General features: G+C 33.3%; 1 protein-coding gene across 2 annotated transcripts in view; it reads left to right on the top strand.

The window, feature by feature from the left end:
• krz (beta-arrestin protein kurtz) overlaps nucleotides 1-21,073 on the top strand; it is a 107,338-nt gene that overhangs the window by 79,913 nt on the left and 6,352 nt on the right. The window contains exons 3-4 of one of the 2 annotated variants that reach the window (XM_089696914.1): nucleotides 12,134-12,195; nucleotides 20,106-20,201. In XM_089696914.1, the coding sequence (XP_089553040.1) occupies nucleotides 20,130-20,201 (72 nt within the window). In that variant the 5' untranslated portion in view covers nucleotides 12,134-12,195; nucleotides 20,106-20,129. Of the gene's footprint in view, nucleotides 1-12,133; nucleotides 12,196-15,216; nucleotides 15,365-20,105; nucleotides 20,202-21,073 lie in introns of those variants that run through there. The other variant, XM_089696912.1, reaches the window with a different exon arrangement.

Genomic DNA, 21,073 nt, shown 5'->3' with positions numbered 1-21,073 from the left:
ACAATGCTATGCTGCCCACGCTACTCTGAGCTCTTATGATTACATTACCTTTATTAATCAATGTGGAGGGAAGTGATTACATCTAGCAGGTTCGCTGTGTGTTATGCTTCACCTTTTTCAATGGGGTTATCTTTTACAAGTATGTCCTTTATTATTGTTACTAGAATACACTTATTTTAATTGGTACCTGTTTCTTTAAGCTATTGCATAGCTTCTATCGCGGGCCTTGAGCGCGGGGACCGAATCGAGAAATTCCGTAACGAAAAATCCTCACGCTCCCCACTCCGACGGGCTCGGAGGTGTGGCTTGAAGGCATGCTATGCAATAGCTTTACCGCGGCAGTCCCCGAGTGCCACACGTCTTTTTTTAATATTCTTCGAATTTATTATTCAAATAGTAACATAGACTTTTTCGTCAAAAATCACAAATTTCCGAACTATGGATGTTGAAGCATTGAATTGGAAATATCCTAAAACCATTTCTTATCTTGTGCTCAAGCTAAGGTGCAATAGTATTATTTGCGATCGTTATACCACCGACATTATTTTCCACACAAATGTCCTAGAAGTAAAGAACGTAAACAACTAGGCGTACCGTAAGTAAAATACAGGCATAGCAAATGATTTATGCTAATCTTTCTATCATAAGTTATCTTCAAGAAAACCTTAGTGTGTTTCGATGCCATAGTATTATTGAGTACAACAAAATGTTGGTAAAATATTTTTTCAACATTCAATTGGATAAAAGTCCCAAGCTAACAATGATCTGGCTATAACATTGATGCATAAATTTTACTTTTACGCATAAAGATTTAACGGTAGGTAATTTCCTCCACATTATTACCCTGCGAAGAGGACTGTGGTCCATTCTTGATTTCCCTAAGGACCATACCTAAGTTACTTACCATTCATACAAATTTTATCTTTCTTACCATGGTACAGCTAATAGATAACCATTATTAATTTTCTAGGTACTATACATACTGGCTACTATTATAAAAATCGGTTTTACAAATACTAGATATATCAGTTAAAATGACAAATACCAAATGCATGAATGTTTATCTGACATAGTGAAACCTTAACTTTTTCTAATCATGTATTCCATAAATTCATCTATTATAGTCTGTCCTAGATATTTGGAAATATGTCACATAATTCTCAAGCGACATTCCCCGCGTATTATGGTGCCATAACAATATTATGTTATGGCGGCCATAAAATTTGAAGATTGCTTGGTGGTCACGGCGTAATTTCATGAGACGTTAATGTTCAGCTTGGAGGGCTTGTGACGTCATTGGTCGGAAAATATTGGAGATGGTCGTTATTGTGTTTGGAGATAGAAGATTTTTTAAAGAAATGTTACAAAAAATTAAAAATAAAGAACTTTGTTGTTTTTATATAAAATAATTTTCATAGTTTCAAATATAATGAGAAAAAATACTTATATCGATAAATGATTTATCGAAGACTAGTTTTGACATTCACAACCCTACGTGAAACAAATGAATATATTTTCTCTATAGACAATGCTAGTACAGTAATTATAGAGCTTATTAAAGTCGTAAAATTTAACTGCTTTATAAATGTTATCGTACGTGTTAATTTTGCTAATAGCTCATTTATCTTTATGTGACACGCTGTGTGTGGGATTGGACTAATAATATTAGAATATTTTAAACGTTTTGTATCGCGCATTTCATATTTTGGAGTTCATTGAACTGTTGATGGAAGAAAATTTACACGAGAACCTATCGGTTGATGAAAATAGATTGAAAATCGGTGCAGTAGTTTTGAGCTTATAGTAATTCTCTAACAGACAGACAGACTGATATCTAGACAATTTTCCAGATAAATACCTATTGTTTTTTGGTTATAAAGTTTTCCAGTGTCTATGATTTTTAATAAATATCCATTTCAATCGAGTAGGTATTATCTTACCTAAATTATGGCAAAATGAATAAAATATAGATCGCCCAGACGAATGGAAATGGAGATTTCGCTCATAAATCTTTTATTCGTATCTTTGCTACAAATTGTGCTCACAGAGTGGACGAAATGAAAAATTATGTCGTCCAATATCTAACTTTTGGTCACGATATTGTATTTTATATGAGATTAAGATTATCATTATAATGTTACATTTAGAATCTAAGTTACATAAAAATTGCTTTTAAGTTGGTAATGTTCTGATGAGAAGCATAAAAAACGGTTTTAAGCGTTAAATGATTTTAATATGATGCCATATAAAAAAAGTTTGGAAAATCCAAAAGTGCACGACTCATAATGCTCATTTAATTATGAAATATACCTATATAAAAAAAAAAAAACTTATTGTAGTTTTCGTTTTTTATTAATTGCAATTAAACGACACTGAATTAATTAATCATTCGCATTCAGTGACCTACAATCGTCGATTAGAATATTTAAAAAAAAAATTTAACTCAAATGATGGATTTTTTCACAAGTTATAGTGTTTTCAGGTTTCACACATGACGGACAGGAAAATTTTTTGACCTATTTCGGTGTTTTTTTCCAATTCTATTGAAGTAAATCAATTTTTAAAAAGTATGGGATTAATCTCCATTAAATTATCTCGACAATAGTATGCAAAATATCTTGATTCCGTGAACTAACAAGGCTATAATAATAAGAATAGCTGCAAAAATGAGGCGAAAAAAATTTTTCGATCGTAAAGCACTCTCTGATGCTTCGCATCATGAGTCGTGCAATAGAGAACCCCAATTAAAATATCCCATTATATATTGGTGCGAAAGTTAACAAACTTTGTTTCGATGTTAATTTAAATCGGAAAATCAAAACTCTAAGTCCTGTCCAACTAAACATTGAAACAACGTGACCCCTGTCGCGAACATCATGACACTCTGACGTGAGAAATGGTTGGCCTAAATATGTGCAAATATGCTTTTAATTTCCTCATGTTTTAGTCTTTAGAGGAAGGAGGTAACGTTTACAAATGTTAAGTACATTCGTCTATAAATAATAGGAAAAGTAAGTTGACGATTTGAAGATTGAAAGATTTTTGGTTTGTTGTTTTTTTTGTCTCCGTTTACTTTAGGATGAAATCTGTTATAAGGATAAAAGGTTTAAATTGTCATTTCGGGGAGCGAGATATGTAATTACAAAGTAATATCAAAGTTACAAATTAATTCTCCTCTTACATGTACATGCTGCAACGAGTGTATTTTAGGTAAATTTATTCAGTTCAACTTTACATCATAATGTAACTGAAGCTTGGAAAGGTTTTAAATTGCAATTTCCTTAAGGCAGGAACAAAAATTCATACTCCGTGATATAAGAGCGACCCGCGTCACGGCTTAACGAAGACTGACGCGTGTGACGTGTCTGACGTGACGTTGACGTGAAAGAGTGACACGTGCTGTGATTTTTTGTGTTTTCCCTAAACATTATAAGGAAGTAGTCTACATTTACACTAATATTTTAGAGGAAGATTTGATTTTTAATATTTGTGTCTTTGTGATGGATATTTGTTATGTATAACATTTTAATCTATTTAGCAGATTTTGTAAAGTATTTTCCGCACTAAAACTTTTATTTTCGTAAAGATTTCTGTGGACATATTTTTGTTATTCTGGACGATTCTGCAGTTAAGGCAAGAGATTAGTATATTTGATGTTTTGTTCTGAACAACTCCCCAATTTTTTTCCAATTTTGGCCTTATTCTAGCGTTCAAAATTACACATCATGTCATCAACCAGACCCCTGTTATACCGCGTTGGCACGGCGTGACATGTTGACGTGTCAAATGGTTCGCTGGCTTATTACACGACCTATATGTGTGAGAAAAGTGGAGGCTCCTGTTTCAAATAGCTTCCCTACAAAGACCTTTGGAAGACTCGAAGAGATATTGCGCGCTGTTCGAATAAATTCTTCACTAAATTAGACAACGTGACGCGCACCGTGATAATGTCACGCGACACTCGATTCTCATGTAAATGACTATGAAATTAATTTCTCAGAATTCATAACAAAAGGTCGAAAAGAGTTCAGAATAAAAAACCAAAGAACCGCCCGGCACCCGCCCGCCGGCATACCTAACATTTAACAATGAAAAATGGAAAATTCCGTCCACACTAAATAAAAGTGTGAAAAGCAAGTTAATCTTCGCCGTATCATAAATAACGGACTGCATCAGGTGTTTCAACATGATTTATTGTACATTTCACATTTTTCCAGCTAGTTCTTATATTTTTCTCACTGCCAACACGTCGCCGCGCATAGAAGGGAATGACCAATGACGTTGTTCTTTCTCATGTATGAAAGCGCAGATATATTTCAGATTATGGTATTCTAGCTGTGCCCCGCGGTTTTACCCGAATTGTTCCGTTCCTATTGATCTTAGCGTGACGATATGTTGTCTAAAGCCACCCTCGATAAATGGACTATCCAATTGTGGAATATTTTTCTTTTAATCGGACCCCTGGTTCCTGATTTTAACTCAATCAAGCAAACAAACAAACTCTTCAGTTTTATAATATTAGTATTGATTTGTGGACTATTTCATAATGGCATAATATAGTGCGTGACATTTCAGCAGCTTAAAATACATCGAAGCCTACATGTACTCAAATGCGTACCTATATATTCTAATACCTTCAATGTACAGACAACTTTCGCAATTTCACGACTGTAGCGAATTTTCACCCTTTCACCTTTGTTACGGGCCGTAATTATTTTAATGGAAGGTAAATTTCTGAGGTCGTCGTAAATTGATCTCTAATTTTGTACTGGTACTGAATTCGTTTATGATTTAATTCAATGATAGCTTATGCCCGCGACTTTGTCTGCTTTTTATTTAGAAAAATTTTCAGATGAGTTCATTCGTACTAATGTTCGTTTGAAGAACATAAAAAAATGAAATTTTATTACAAGTTCGGGTCAAATAAAAACATACACATAAATGTCAGTTTCCTAGAAACAAGCCAATATTTTTATTTCTCAGAAATAAATATTGTCCTTGTCCGGTACCTTTTAATGGCCAGAGGGCAAATTATATTACCTTTTTATGTATTATTGGCTTACAGGTAATATTTCGGAGGTAAATAATTTATATTTATTATTCAGTAGCTGAAATATATGATGCGGATGATTTGATTCCCTCGAATGAAGTATTATGACAACTATCCCGTATTGATATTATGAAAATGAAATCCTATTACTAATGTGATTTCTCTGGAATTACCATTTTCCAATAATGTGATACGGTTTTGATGGAACATATTACCTACTTCTAAACTAATCTCGACTTGAAGAACTTTCTCCGAAGTAGGTTATATTTAGGTAGTTTTAAAAATGGTTTGAAAATATTACGTACACTTATTATTAAATCTAGAAAACTCACTTGAAATTAGAAGTTTATAATGATTAATGTATTCTATAATATGTCTTATGTCTTGAATTTTCACATGAATTTCGTTTTCATAGTAAGTAATATAGTTACACTAGCGGTCCGCCCCGGCTTCGCCCGTGGTACATATGAAAAATAGATGTTGGCCGATTCTCAGACTTACCCGATATGCACAGAAAATTTCATGAGAATCGGTCCACCCGTTTCGGAGGAGTATGCAGACTAACATTGTAACACGAGAATTTTATATATAAGACTAGCGGCCCGCCCCGGCTTCGCCCGTGGTACATATGAAAAATAGATGTTGGCCGATTCTCAGACTTACCCGATATGCACAGAAAATTTCATGAGAATCGGTCCACCCGTTTCGGAGGAGTATGCAGACTAAAATTGTGACACGAGAATTTTATATATAAGATGTATTTTACACAAAGGATTGACAAAGCTAGAATTACATTACAATTACCAATTAATGCACAAACCATCGTGTATCATTTACATATTAGACAAATTGCATATTGTAGTACAGATTACAAAGCATAATTCTTAGTATTTAGATGACACATCAGTTATCAAATGCAATAATTGATAGCATCTGCAATTATAAGATTAGAAGGCAATATATTCATCCTTGTTATTCAATACTAGTCGTGTTTTGTGTCTTCACTCGTGGATCAAAGAAATTGTGCTAATAACTCTCTAATGATCTAACAGTAACAATTAAAATTTGTACATTATATTTTTTTCACATTTACGTTTTTTTTCACATTACTTTGTAAAAAACTGTTCTTTTAAATATACTTAAACCTATGACGTCGTTGCTTAAACCATATAGCATGACTGCTTTTTTTTTTCAAATTTATTTTGCGATTGGCACTTGGACTCAAATTTTACAAATACTAACTTATTTCGCATGTCTATCAAATAACCAGACAACCAAACGATAAAAAGTAATTCCATCACCACAAAATTAATCGAATTCAAATAAAAGTTTATTTGTGTTTCAACGGATTGCTAATGACATATCGACCACTGTGTATTGTGGCGATTGTATCAAATCTATGTCTATTTATTATGTGGTCTAACTTGCACGTTGCACTGTAGGTACTTCCGACGCGTGACGTCATCATATGCACACATGTGTATAGTTCTTTTGTACTTATTATATCTTTGCAAAATAATACAACTATAAATGTATTTTTGTAGTGTTTGATTTGAAATATTAAAATAAACAGAAGCAACCCTAGAACCCTACCCTAACCAAATTGCTGAACAGGGAATGGTTTTACACTGCGATGTGAAATTGAAATGGTATTTTTATATCCGCGTACCAACGACTTACAGTACCTAAGCGTGATTACAATAGAAAAATGTTCTCGCATTCTATCTGAGAGACAGTTAAAAATGGCTTACAACTTCGGGATAATATGTTCTGTTTAGCCTGTTAAAATGATAATGTTTGAAAGTTAAATAAAAAATTCAAGTTTAATTCAGAGCGTACAGAAAAAAAATGTTAATTGTAAAAAAAACATGAATAGATCAAAATTGAAAATACGTAAAATCCAGTACCCACTAGACTGGATTCTCGCTGCAGCTGTATCACTGGACTGGAATAATGTGAACAAGGCACAAATGATAAACCACATCAACGCATACATTTCGCAATCGACATAAGTGTTTCGAACTTTCGACACCCCATCTGTATCAATACAGAAGTTTAATCTCTGAACTTGGTCCCTTCTAAGATATTTCATTTCAAAGGACATAAATGGTATTTGGAGCTTGTCACCTCTAATTGACTCGATATTGACGTAATTGCTTTGAGGGTCTTTAGGTGAAAGATATTTAATTTATCGTATTTACTGTTTAATAACGCGTGATTTGTTGGCAACAATACTGGAGTTTCTTTTCTTGAAATGTCATTGGTATATTTATTTTGGTTATTGTTCTACTTTCGGTATTTATAAGGATCGTAATTGATTAATAAGGCTTTGCTATATATATATATTTAAAGAATGAGTATACCTTACTTTTTCTAATGTCACATTTATAAATGAAATATGTTTGTTAACTAAGATATAAATGATTACATAATCTACTCTTCTCCTAATTTAATCTAATATGTAACAATATGGCAACAATATACAGCTTTAATTATGTAGGATTCTGTTTTCCTAAACAACCACAAACTTCAATAAATACCGAGTATAATGTTTCTACACTAAAATATGTATCAAATTTATGATAACAATTTCATAACTGAAGCTAATTTATGGAGACATAATCTTCTAGTTACAATAAGGTTCTTGTCTTGCAATTATTTCACTGAAATGTACTTAAATGTAAGTCTCAAATATTGTCACTCAGAATTTAATATCGCAAATAAATTGAAGCATTTCCAAGAAAGGCACAATGAGTTTTTATTTATTTTAGTGTTTCGTAAATTTTCTTTTCGCAATTTGTTAAAACGCTATCATGTTTAAATAAATGAGGGCACTGGACCCTGTCAATTCAATTATGTATTTATGTCCTTTTTAAATTTGAAACGTATAACATAAATTAAAACCTAATATAGGCATAAATTAACCACAGCGCGGCGGGATGATTTTAACTACTCAATACGAAAGTAATGATATATGAAAATTAAAAGAACTATAAAATAACAAAATTACTTCAGACATATATACCTACATTTGTGTCGTCATTAACCTTAAAATATTATTATTTATTATAATGAACAACGATACAGCGAAAGCTTAAACTTTCCCGTCAGTGTCATAAAGTTGCAATAAGCAATTTCAGTATAAGTTTACTGCAACTTGAGTAGATCGAAGGAGTCACGGTCGAACGTTGCAGTAAGACCAGAAAGACTATAATAATTTTAAACTTTTCCAGAGAAAATAGTTGCATTGTTTAGAATTTTAGTAGTTTTTATTTCAAAAGCATTTTGCTTCTTACAGTGGTAGAATTCATTGAAGTCATGTCGGTAAAGGTACTTATATTTAGTAAATTAAAATTATCTGCCATAATTTTATGCGCAGTTACATGAATCGAAAACTAAGATATGTGTAGTAACAAACATCGGGATACGTGAGGAGAAATACGTATAACTTATTAGAAAACCTTTTGGGAATTCATATTGAATCCGACGGCTTTGCGGCTTTCCTAGAAATGTATTAATTGACTCCGCATAGAAACCTACTGGGAAGTAACTATTAAATAATCTCCCCGTGACTACGCTCTCTAGAGGTATAAAGTGTCCGAAACGTAGGTATATATTATAACGTTTAAAATCCGTTCAGAAGTCTTTATTTTCTAAATCTATAATACTCGGGTAAAATTAAACACAAGAAAAACTATTAAATAATCTTTGACACTGGTATAATCTGTTCAAATCTTAAGTTTTAGCTCTATGACGTCTTCCAACTTCCAACCCATGTCCGACGTTAGTAATTGGATAATATTTTGTCAAAGAAGATGCAAATCTCGACTGAAAACGTAACACAATAGCGTATGTGAAACCGCCTCATTACACTTGCAAATGTGCGACAGAGTGGATTTTGTGTGCAATTTAGATATTTACATCGTGACGTGTATCTTCATTAGAGTTTTAGCCATTGTATATGAGTAAAAAGAATATACATAGGTACGTATACCACTCATAAGTATATTCAAATACGAAAACTATTTATTAAATTTATTTATCGAAACTACTTTTGCACTCTAGTGCAATTGACAGGGGCAGTAACTCCAGCACCATAGAATCGAGAGAAGAAAACAGATGACTGGTTTCTAGTATAAAGAATCGCTTTAAATTGAAAAGTGGTACAGATAATAAATCTTTTCAGAGATTACCCAGGTCTTAAGCGGTTATTCTCATGAAATTAAAGTTTTAGCTAGTTATAATATATCATGAGTTTAGTTTCCATAATGCGCCTGCTACACGTGCAGGCTTTGTTTTAGTTAAGTTTTCGCTCGGTTTTAAACCTTATTCAAACGTAACTTATTCCAACGACGCGACGCGAGGTTTGTTTAAGGATATTGTTTTTAATGAGTATTGAGTTAAATGCTTTTTGGTAAACGTACCACTATGTATTTTATTAATATTTATAAAAAATGCTAAAATGCAAGGTGAAACATCAACAAGCCGTGTTTTGATGTTTATGGATTTACTAATTCAATGCGCAAACTGACTTGTGCAGTAGCTGCAGTCATGCATGCCCACATACGGTTTATAAAATAATATCTGTTCAAATAGCTTCGGTGTTTATTTTGTTCAAACAAGTTAGGATTAAACTCAAATTAGTAACAGTATTAAAAAGGTTCATTTGAAATTATGACCACAACTCCCTTGGCCGTTAGTGAAACTACCAGCAAACTAGGACGAGAGTCGAGACTGGACCAAACTCTACACTTGGGAAATATACACAGGCTATAATGGTCACTTTCTAGTATATAACAATTTAATTTCATAGCTTTCTATACAACTAGGTATATTATTTATTAAGATTAATCAACCGTAATGTTTACCTTTAAAAATACTACTTTTGAGCCGAAGTATTACTTGCGTGGTCTGGTCTGGTCAACTGAATAACAGTTTCTCTAGTCTTTAATCTATCTTCATGACAAATTTTATCCAATTATTTTTGTAGTTTTGAAATAGGAACGAACATTCTTATTTCGTACAAGACAAACAGACAAAAAACATTATGTGTATCGTTATAACAATGGAATTAAAAAAATCTAATCATAAGATTCGAATTGGATTTTCACCTCTGCGCCTAAAGGGTCCTATGACTTTTATATATTCCCCGGAAAGATCCCAATCACGAGGGACGATGCTATCAATGTTCAATCAGGGAACCCATATAGGTATATAATAAGTATATGCCAGTAAACAAACTTGAGAATAATATCTGATGAAGGCATTCAATCGTAATGCGATTTTATATTACGTATAAATATGGTGTTATTTTCATAAGCTTATATTAATACCTATACTAGCAAACCCGGCGAACTCCGTTTCGCCACCAGAGACACCTTTTCTTTGCTATAAACCTCACGGAGCCCGAGACCTTTCCAACGAATGCAAAACCGTGGAAATCGGTTGGTGCGTTCTGGAGTTATAGCGTCAGGAAGAAAAACCCGACTTATTTTTATATAGTAGATTATAGTGTTGGATTGATGATGATTTATTAATGCATTAATAAAGTCTATATTAATTCGATACCCATTTAGCCTTTTTACTAACGTGTGGAGTGTAAAATAAAAATTTAAAAGCTTAAATGGTTCAATGTTAATTGAAATGGTTACAACTTATTATTATTAAAGGCATGCAAAAATTAGAGAAAACATGATAATATTGGAAGTGATATTCTAGATTCTAGAATGTTCTAGCTCCAAAGTGTCGACTGGTAATTCGTTTATTTATTAGTTCCCCTTTCGCTTGTTATGCATTCGGTGGCTTGATGCTTATCAAGGAAATTCGCTATTTGCGATACGATGTGGGAGATCATTGACCTTAGGTTTTGTTTTTGTTAGGATAAAAACGTTATTTTTCCTTTCTTTCAGATAAATTTGGTGGAAAATATAATTCCGGGATAAAATATAGACATTGTGTTATGAAGATTTATGAGTTACAATTCTTATGTACTTCGATAAGGACATCCGATGGTGTTCCATCCATTTTCTAAAATATGTATTGATGCATTTTTCAAGTCAATTTAATTTCTATGTTTATTTTTCCGTATTACTTAACACATAGTTATTACTCTGATGGATTTTATATTAATATTTAATATATAAAAATGAAACCCGTTTTCCTTGGTCACGGCATCACGCGTGAACGGGTGGACCGATTTCGATAATTCTTTTTTTTATTATATTCCTTGAAGTACGAGGATGGGTCTTATGTATAGAAAACCTAAATATGTACTACGGGCGAAGTCGGGGCGGACCGCTAGTATTTAATAAACGTTCAATAGCAACAAATCATCTTCATTATTATACACTACAAGTAACAGTATTTTCTGTGATTATATTGTCGTGTAAAATTCGAGAAACAAAACGGAAAATACGCGTAGTTCAACAGACATTCCACATAGTTCATTTTTCATACCCATGTCGATGGAAAACAAAACACGACATTGGCGGGGAAAAGTTTGCAGCGAGTTTTTTGCAAACATTCGGTGAGGTTAATCAACATGTCAATCATTCTTGTATTTTACGTACATTTGGGGTAAACCGAATGGCGTAATATTGCCTTAGAATATGAGCAAATACCAACCCAGCTGTTATTTAACTAATCTTCCGAGAAACGCTCGCTTGTTTAGTTTCTAACGTGTTTAATTGTTAAACATATTTCAGTTCGCATTTCATGTTTTATTGTGGGATTACGTTTTTATCCGCCACATTGCCCCGCGTATATAAATCATTTCGTGTGACGGTTGAATTTTTCATTTTTGATTTCATGTTTCGCTTTGTTTATCGCGTATTTTATTGCTTGGAAGTTATATAGATATGAGCAAGTGCTTGTTTGCTCTGTATGTATTATTTTTAAATCATATTTTCAATAAAAAAGTAAATATACCTAATATTCTGAATTGCTTGTTAAAAGCCACCAGAACCTATTTACTTACTTCTTCAGGTATTTTTTTTATTTTCAAATGACATTTTTATTCTATTCTGATTTAAATAATGATAAACAGAGAGCATTTGTCTAATATTTTATATGTTGTTGTTTCAGGGCGGCGCGGCGCAAGAGTAGCGGACGGAGTTGTTGAACCCTGGAGCCGACCAGAGTTTTAAGTGAGTATATTTTTTAAAGATCATCATTATTTTAATGCAATAAGTAAAATAAAGGAAAATTATTTTGCTGGAAAGTCTATAAAAAAAAAAATGTTAAAATAGTGGTCAAATTCTTAAGGAAATGAAGTTCTGTATTTATCGTAGACTAATGGAAATAAATCTCTAATAATATCTAGTTAGTGAAGAGATTTTTTCTACATTCTTAACATAAATTAATAATTATCATGATCTATTTTTCATACTCCTAAGTCATAATATTACCTTCATAGAAGACCCGTGTCCCAGCACTCAGCAGTGACAACATGGGCCGATGAAGATGCTGATATAATATTATCATTCAGTATAGGTTGAGATTTGATATATTTATGGTACCTACTTACTATTGTTTTATGCGTATTATAGAATATAGATTTTAGTACGAAAGTACGTTCTTATCTAATTGTTAATAGGTCAGACCTAGTTGTTTCGTAGTACCAATTTACTTATCAGCTATGAGTACACGGGGCTTAGCTGGGTACTACTTTAGATGTATTATCATTTTTGAAGTACAGAGGAGAGAGTTTTTGTGCAAATATCATTACGAAGATATGAAGATATGAAGCGAAACATAAAAAAAAAATGTTGTGTGGTTTTATGAAACCACGGTAAAAGTGAAACTTATCGTACGGTTCCGAACACTGCTTTATACCTACTCGGCAGCCGACCGTCACGCGACATGCGCTACACCGACCAAAAAGTTTGAGACGATGTAATAAAAGTTTCACTTTAAAAAATACAGAGCTTAGGAAATACTGCTAGTATGTAACAAAATTTGGAGTTCTAAGCCATAACGTATCAGCAGTTAGTAGAATAAATGCTAGACGATTGCTTCTTAATACCACCATAATTAAGAATAAAAGAACACATTATACAATACCTAAGTAGTTTTCCGCCCGCGGCTTCGCCCGCTATGTCCAAAACCTAATTATATACGATTACGATACGATTCATTTTAACTAATTTTTATAGCAATACTGCGTAGGCATATTTTTGTCAGCGCCCTGTAGTGACTAGTTCACGTCACGCCGAAAACATTTATATCACACCATTGTCCAGTCATAGTTTTTAAACTTTCTCCAAATCTATTATCTACAGCTATGAGTCACAACTCACAAGGCGATGTCTGATGGCACATGCTTAGGTCACATCGTTAGGGGGACGTTATTTGACACCAGAAAATCTTTTATAGGCGATAAATCTTAAATCCTTACTAATATTTTAAAAGCGTTACTGAGATTTGTCTGTCTTTCTTTCACATCGCACCGGAGCGATTGTAGCGCTTGATTTTGTCTCTGGAGATAGTTATTGATATAGGCTGCTTTTTACGTCGGTGAAACGTCTCATTCTCAAGAGAATTTCCTTTTACCATGCGGGAAACGCTAGTTCTTAATACATAGATACTTTATACTGAGTTATATACTTCACTTAAGATTGAGTATGTTAATTACCATTTAATAATGATATACAACGTAGCCTTTGCCTTCATCATGTAGTGAAGAAAATGCTGACAATGTTATTTAGATCACTCTATGTCTAGTCTCTACATAACTCTTTGGTAATCCTAACGAGTCTAACCACATTCTAGAAAATTGACTAATGTTTCTAAAAATTTATCTTTGGCATTTATATTTCACATTTCTGTTCTAGCCTTAACAATAACTACCAGATACTATGTGATTTTCAGTTTAGAATGACTTTCCTTTAAAGTATAGACCATGCATATTGGTAGGTAATCAAATATTTTATAGGCACATTTTCATTCATAAAATACACACGTCACACGTGATACATCTCGCAACCATTTCTATTGAATCCTGACCGCAAAAAGAAAGGTGTTATAGGAAAAGTCGTTCACATTGTCATAAAGCATCAAATTCCTTGTATGATTCAACGGTATGAGGCAAATCTGTTGACGCAAACGCGGTAGATATTACAGCCTAATAATACCTATCTACCGCGTTTGCGTTTGCGTTGGATCTTTTATATTTATTAAATGTACAAATTGCCTTATTTTATTAGGTATCTAGCTTTTTTTATTATGAAAAGAACAACAAATTAAGGTTATTCTCAAACATAGGTTTGAAGTTCATATAAGTACTTAATATAAATTATTACGCGTTATGATGTTGATACATTTATAACTCTAAAAGCATGTATAATTAAATTTTCCTCCGTACCTATACAGCGTACTAATAGGAGCCTTCACTCGCCGTGTTGATCCCAACTCAATTAAACAGGTAATTCAGTTAGCTCTTCTTCATAATGAAATCGGTATCGGAAAAGTGAATCTCACAGTGTAACTTGCGCCTTATTTTATGGCTTCATAGTATCACCACACCGTTACTTACCCAGAACTTGACGTCACATGCCGTCAGTTATTATGATGTTTCGCATGACACGAAAGGTTGTACGCATAATACTATAAAATATTTACCTGTTAGGGTGCACTCACACACATCAGTCACCGTCACGGCACGTCACCGGACAGGATTAAAAAAAAATATGTATCAATAGTTCTAGTATGACTCTGTTCCCACACGACAGTCGCCGGCACGAAATCTATCAGTGACGTCCCCGGTCAGGCACGTCAAATAATCTTTCCATAGATGTATCATACTTTTATCCCCACTCACCCGGTGCCGTCACGTCTCAGTTCAGTCAGCGTCGTGCTACCGTCAATTGCTACATGTTCTCTAGCTTGACACACGTCTAATCACTCACTAACCTGATGTATGTGTTCAATGATTCAGTCAAACCGGCGACGTGACTGACGGACAACATGACGGTGACTGGTGTTTGTGGATACGTACACAAACCGTCACCGATCAGTCATCGGTGACTTGACGGTGACTGATGTGTGTGAGTGCACCCTAATCATCATTAAACAGTCGATATGTTTCATTTGTCGCGCGTGGACGTTGTAACACAAAAAGGCGGGAAATTTTGATACCTAGTGTGTTCGCAGCTGACGCGCGCATATTTTTTGCTTTTTTTGTGATTTCGTGAGCAAGGAGTTTATATTAGCATTGTGATAATACGAAGTTGAAATGACGTTCTAATTAATTAACGTTATGTATCATAAACTATCTAGTCTTTTTATCTAGTCGTTATTAAAAATTTAATAAAAATGGTAAGTGTGAATTTTTAAAATCATATTTTAATTTTTGTAAATGAAATCAATCGCGCTAAAGAAGATATTTTTACAAAAATAATAAGAGAGAAATAACACGTGCAAAATAAAACCTTGAAACATTGAGATAATATTAATAGGAGACGACACCGCCTACATCACTTATGTTCCACTCAACATACGTCATGTGACGTATGTTGAGCAGTATTTTTTAATGGTTTTAAAGTGAAACGCATCAAACATGCCTTCGTGTGTGTTACGATATTGCACAAATAATACAAATAATACGGAAAAGTGCAAAGGAATAACTTTCATCGTTAAGTACCTAACTAAATAATAATTTTTAAAACTTAGTTAGAGCAAAAAAATGGCGCACAGATTTTGTTCGTGGTGTCTCCTCCATACGTAGTAATATTATCTCAATGCCTTGAAATAGTAATGTTAAATTATAGCCTTTTAATCGAACACAGTATTGTATAATTAATAAGTAATAACAATCATAGTATGTATTTTATATTATATTTTTATGGTAATTGAGTTAGTATAGTTAGTTATTCATAGTTATTCTTTATGCCTTTCTAAACGAAGCATGACATACTTTTGTGTTGTTTTCGTGATGATTATTATCTAATTAAATTGTTATAGTTTGTTTGGAAAATATACCAAAGTATTCATTATCTGATAGGAATCAGTGTATTGTAATTTGTTTTGTTTAATTCTTGAATGTAGCGTATTTTGTGATAAGGAAATATCGTGGAAGATTATTTCATATGTGGAAACTTATTATACACCACAATATGTGCCCATGTTCATGGGCGTAGCCACGGTGGGGCAGGGTGGGGCACTTGCCCCACCCTGGCTTTGACCTGGAAGGTACCTAACCAAATCTAAAAAACGTAATTATCTAGGTACCTACTGACTACAAAACTTAATATCCGTTAAAAAATTCTTACTCGAAAGTTGTCAGTCGACACAAAAAAAAATGCGATCTAAACAAAAAATCTTGCGCTTCTATGTTGCATGATTTAAACCACTTTTGGTGCCAGAAAAAGTAGTGTAGTACTGTTACCCCATTCAAAGCTGTTTTTATTTAGCCAAATTCGCACTAAATTTCCCATCCAATTTCACTTTTGTTTTAGGATAAGTTACTGACCATAAAAGCACAAAATGCTGACAGATCCAGGTGGAGCTACGCTTGCAATCTTATATAAAAGTTTTTGGCCGATATCTCGGAAACTATCTATTTTAAAGCAAAAAATATTGGGAATTTTTTGTAGGTAGTATAATTTTACATCTTTTATACCTTGTAAACTTTTTGTAAAACTTTCCGTTTACGATTTATGGCCTATTTAATGAGCCGGTTAGTCATCTTTGGCAAGTAACTCTTTAAATATTGGATTTTTTCTAATGCTTTTGGAGTTATTTAACGTTTGGCGATAAATAGTAAATTTCAAGGTACCTATGTATGTTTCGTATATATTTCGTATAACTAAATAATATTGGGTACTTATTTTATATTCCGTTTCGGAAACGGCGAATATCCACTTTCATTGGAAATTTCTTCTTCGTTTTTATTACATCCGTAAAAAAACTTTTGGGCTGCCACGTCACCCGCCGAGCGGCGGCATTTCTATATTATACGCGGAACAAACTCAAAAAAAAATTTCAAACAAAACTTGTAGAGAATAAAGTGACCTAAAACTATGTACATACATGCATTTTATTCATTAATTCAATATTTTAACGATCAACCGGTTCATCAAAAGGCTATAAACCGTAAATAGTAAGTTTTACAAAACATTTTTCATGGTATAAAATATGCGAAATTTTACTTTCTACAAAAAAGTCTAAGCAACTTTTGCCCTAAAGTGGATAGTTTTCGAGATATCGGTCAAAAACTATAAGGTTGCGAGCAAAGCTCCACCTGGATCTGTCTGCATTTTGGGTTTTTTTATAGTCAATAAGTGACCATTAACCTAAAACAAACATGAAATCGGAAGTGCAGGTTTTGCTTTATTTACTGAGTTATTTAAAATGGTTTATTTTTCTATTTAGGTACATAGACCAAGTAAAAAGGAATTATGTTATTGTATTAGACAGATAAACTATATAATATAGGGATGAAATTTGCAACATAAACGGCTGTAGGTATCTTTTGTTTGTTTTGATTTATTCATTACTAGCTTCCGCCCGCGACTCCGTCCGCGCGGATGTCGGTCTTCGCGTGGATGAAAAAAATTTTGAGTAACTCTGGCAATGACATCTTATAAATATCTATTGGACCCAAATACGGCTAGGCCTATAATAATACGCAACGTGTGTTCGCGGTTCTACAGAACAACGTCTATGGATAAAACTGAAAAATGAAGATTAATTTTTTTTCTACGTATTTTTCCAGAATAAAAAGTATCCTATTTTACGCCCAGGATAATAAGGTACAATTATACCAAGTTACATCGAAATCGAACCGTTAGTTTTCACGTGATGTCTTCACATACAGACAGACAGACAAAAAATTTTTTAATTACATATTTGGGTTTGGTATCGATCCAGTAACACCCCCTGCTATTTATTTTTTCAATATTTTCAATGTACAGAATTGACCCTTCTACAGATTTATTATATGTATCTAGATTATATCAGCTTGATACCGCCACGTGTTCTTGAAAAAAAAGGTATTTTTAGACAGACTGACGCACAACAAAGTCTGCCTGTCGGTTTGTCTGTCAACACACTTTTTCTTAGGAACGCGTAGAGTTATAAAGCTGAAATTTATATCGAATACTCAAGTCTACGGTCTCTTAAAGCTGTGAAAAAATCAAAATTATAAGCCAACGCAATCAAAAGATACAGCCATTTTATGCTGCAAATTATTGCAAATTTCGATTTTTCGTTAAATGCAATGTCTTATAGCACAGATAAAATAAAAATTGCTAAAACATTTTAGAGTTACAACTCAATAAAAAGTAGGTTTGTTCGGAACCCTCGGTGCGCGACTCCGACTCGCACTTGGCCGGTTTTTTTTTGCCCCACCCTGTGCTCATGGCTAGCTACGCCCATGCCCATGTTAGGAATTTTAGGATAGGTATCAATAATATTTTAAGTTAAAAGGTGTAAATAGGTTACCAACACAACGTTCGATCTTCATAAACGGTATTCCTCATGCTAAAACAGTCACCCGGTCTGAAAAAAATATCTCTCCAATACAAAAGAACATTACCACTTTGCCATCAAGTTATCATGCATCATCATCAACCCATTATGTTCCCACTACAGGGCATAGGTCTCCTATGAGGGTTCAGGACTGGTTCAGGCTATACCTAATCCATCACTGGGCAAGTGCGGGTTGGCAGATGTCACATGCTGTCGAACTTATATATACTTGATTATATACATGCCGATTTCCTCACGATATTTTACTCAGAGCATAAAATACTAATATTCCTACACCTGGGATATTTTCCTTCACGGTTTTGAATAGTGCTAATTTGGATATTGTGGAAATAAATGAGTAAAATCTGTTTGGAAATCCATATAACTACTAGGTACAAGCAATAAAAAAAGTCTAGAATCAACTTTTAGCAGGTTAATCAATATTCCTTTTACTAAAAATACAAATCGCGAGTCACGACATAGATATTGGAAAGACAATTTATAAGCTTATAACTTCAGCCAAACTCAAGTTTTACCTCACGTGTCAATGCAGTCTGTTAGCTTATTTATTTGTGCCAAATTTCACCTCTAAAAACTCAAACTCATTTAACTCTTTTGAGTACATATAAAACTTAAAAGTAATGAACATCCTTCCATTCTTAAAAGTGTTGAAAATTCCATTTGTCTTCTCACGATTCATTGACATAAATTCAGTTGGTGATGTATTTATGTTATGTGTATAATAATTTTTAGGTATAAATTCTAAAAAATGAAAACCTACCTAGGTATTTGGAGCACAAAAATTGGATTACATCACAATGCAATTATGAAGCAAAAACGATATAGTGTTTCCAATAATTGCTTTTCATTGAATTTTTAAGTCGGTTTAATTTCCATTTCGAACAATCGATACATCATACAACATGGATACAACCAACAAACTAACCCTATTCCGATGTTGTGAAGTTTTATCTATAATAATATGTTTTGTTGAAAGTTCTCGAATGACTTTCTGTGTGAACCTGCCTCGTGCGCTAGTGTTTATTGTATATTTTGTAAAACTATTGATCTACTTATATGTACGGTGTTCTAATATGAAACAATGACAATAATAAATATAGTTCAAAACTTATAAGCTGCTTGTTTCAAATAAGATGGGTAGAAGTTGTGTATCTTTTTATATGTCTTAAAATATAGTCTACTAGATTTCCATTTTCCGCCCGCGGCTTCGCCCGCGCAGTTAAAGAAAAACCCGCATAGTTCCCGTTCCCGTGGTTTTTCCGGGATTGCGTCATTTTCCCGGGATAAAAAGTAGCCTATGTCCTTTCTCAGGTATCAAAATATCTCCATACCAAATTTCATGAAAATTGGTTTTGTAGTTTAGGCGTGATTGAGTAACAGACAGACAGACAGAGTTACTTTCGCATTTATAATATTAAGTATGGATTTTTCGATTGGAAAGATTTTTCATTTATTTTTTTTATTTTACCAAATAATATATTCCCGAGTGACATAATTATAGACTAATAATAAATATAAGACATTCTCCAACTAATTGTTTTTTAATTTTATTTTTCGTTTGATGCAGAGGTGCGGCGGGCGCGGCGACACAATGGACGACGGTGGCAGCAACAAGCAAAGACAGGCAACACGAGTGTTCAAGAAGAGCTCGCCAAATGGAAAGGTATGGTATTCATTCACATCTCACAATAGAAATAATAAATAGAAAACAATGTTATTGACATCCAACATACCTACAAAAATTAAAAATGTCCTGGTACAATTAGACATGTCCCGTGTTCCTTTGTGATATGCAGCATACTTTCGACCGATTTTTCAGTTAGATCAGTTTATTTCTTGCTCAACCGAAGCATTCTTCTGTTTACCTATTGGCTCGATAGCATCCTTGCAAACGGTCAAAATTATAAGAGAAAATATGGACAAAATAATTAAAATTACATAAATTAGATTAATTAAGTGCTTAAACAAGTGAGTCATGTTAATCTATATTCGTTTTTTTACCGGCGTTTCTCATTAATGTGTTACTGAACTTGAATCAACTATCATTATTTCCTTATATTCGAAACGAAAAAAATTTTCAATTACTACAGGTTTTAACCCCAAAGTGTCGAGTACGAACAATTTAAATAAAGTTATAAATTAAAAGGTCAAACCAATTATAGCAATTTCATTAAAATAATTTGCGAATTACACGAAGAAAATACAAACATAGTTAATTGTGTGGGGAACGTGACATTCCCGCGTGATTATTTAGTTATTTACATTTCGTAATGATTTGTCTAACCGTTTGTTTGTATGTAAATGGTAAATACTCGTTCGTTGTACAATTTAGCTCTTAGTTACGGTGATGAAAAGCGCATGTCGTGTGTTTTTGTGAGTGATCTCTTCACGGGCGTGCATTTTGTCGTGACTGCTACATGCATTATCCGTAGTTGAGCACGATTATCGATGTTATGAGTGAGAAATTTACGTATATATCATCGATTATAGGATACCATATTGAATGAACCGTAGAGTAAAAGTACCACAAGTAAC

This window comes from Colias philodice, chromosome 6, assembly GCF_061535455.1.
Source record: "Colias philodice isolate Cphi_HAF_F1 chromosome 6, ilColPhil1 Martin Lab GWU primary, whole genome shotgun sequence".
NCBI classification, from domain to species: Eukaryota; Metazoa; Arthropoda; class Insecta; order Lepidoptera; family Pieridae; genus Colias; species Colias philodice.
Note: the sequence above shows the minus strand (reverse complement) of the source record. Positions and strands in the feature narration are given on the sequence as shown.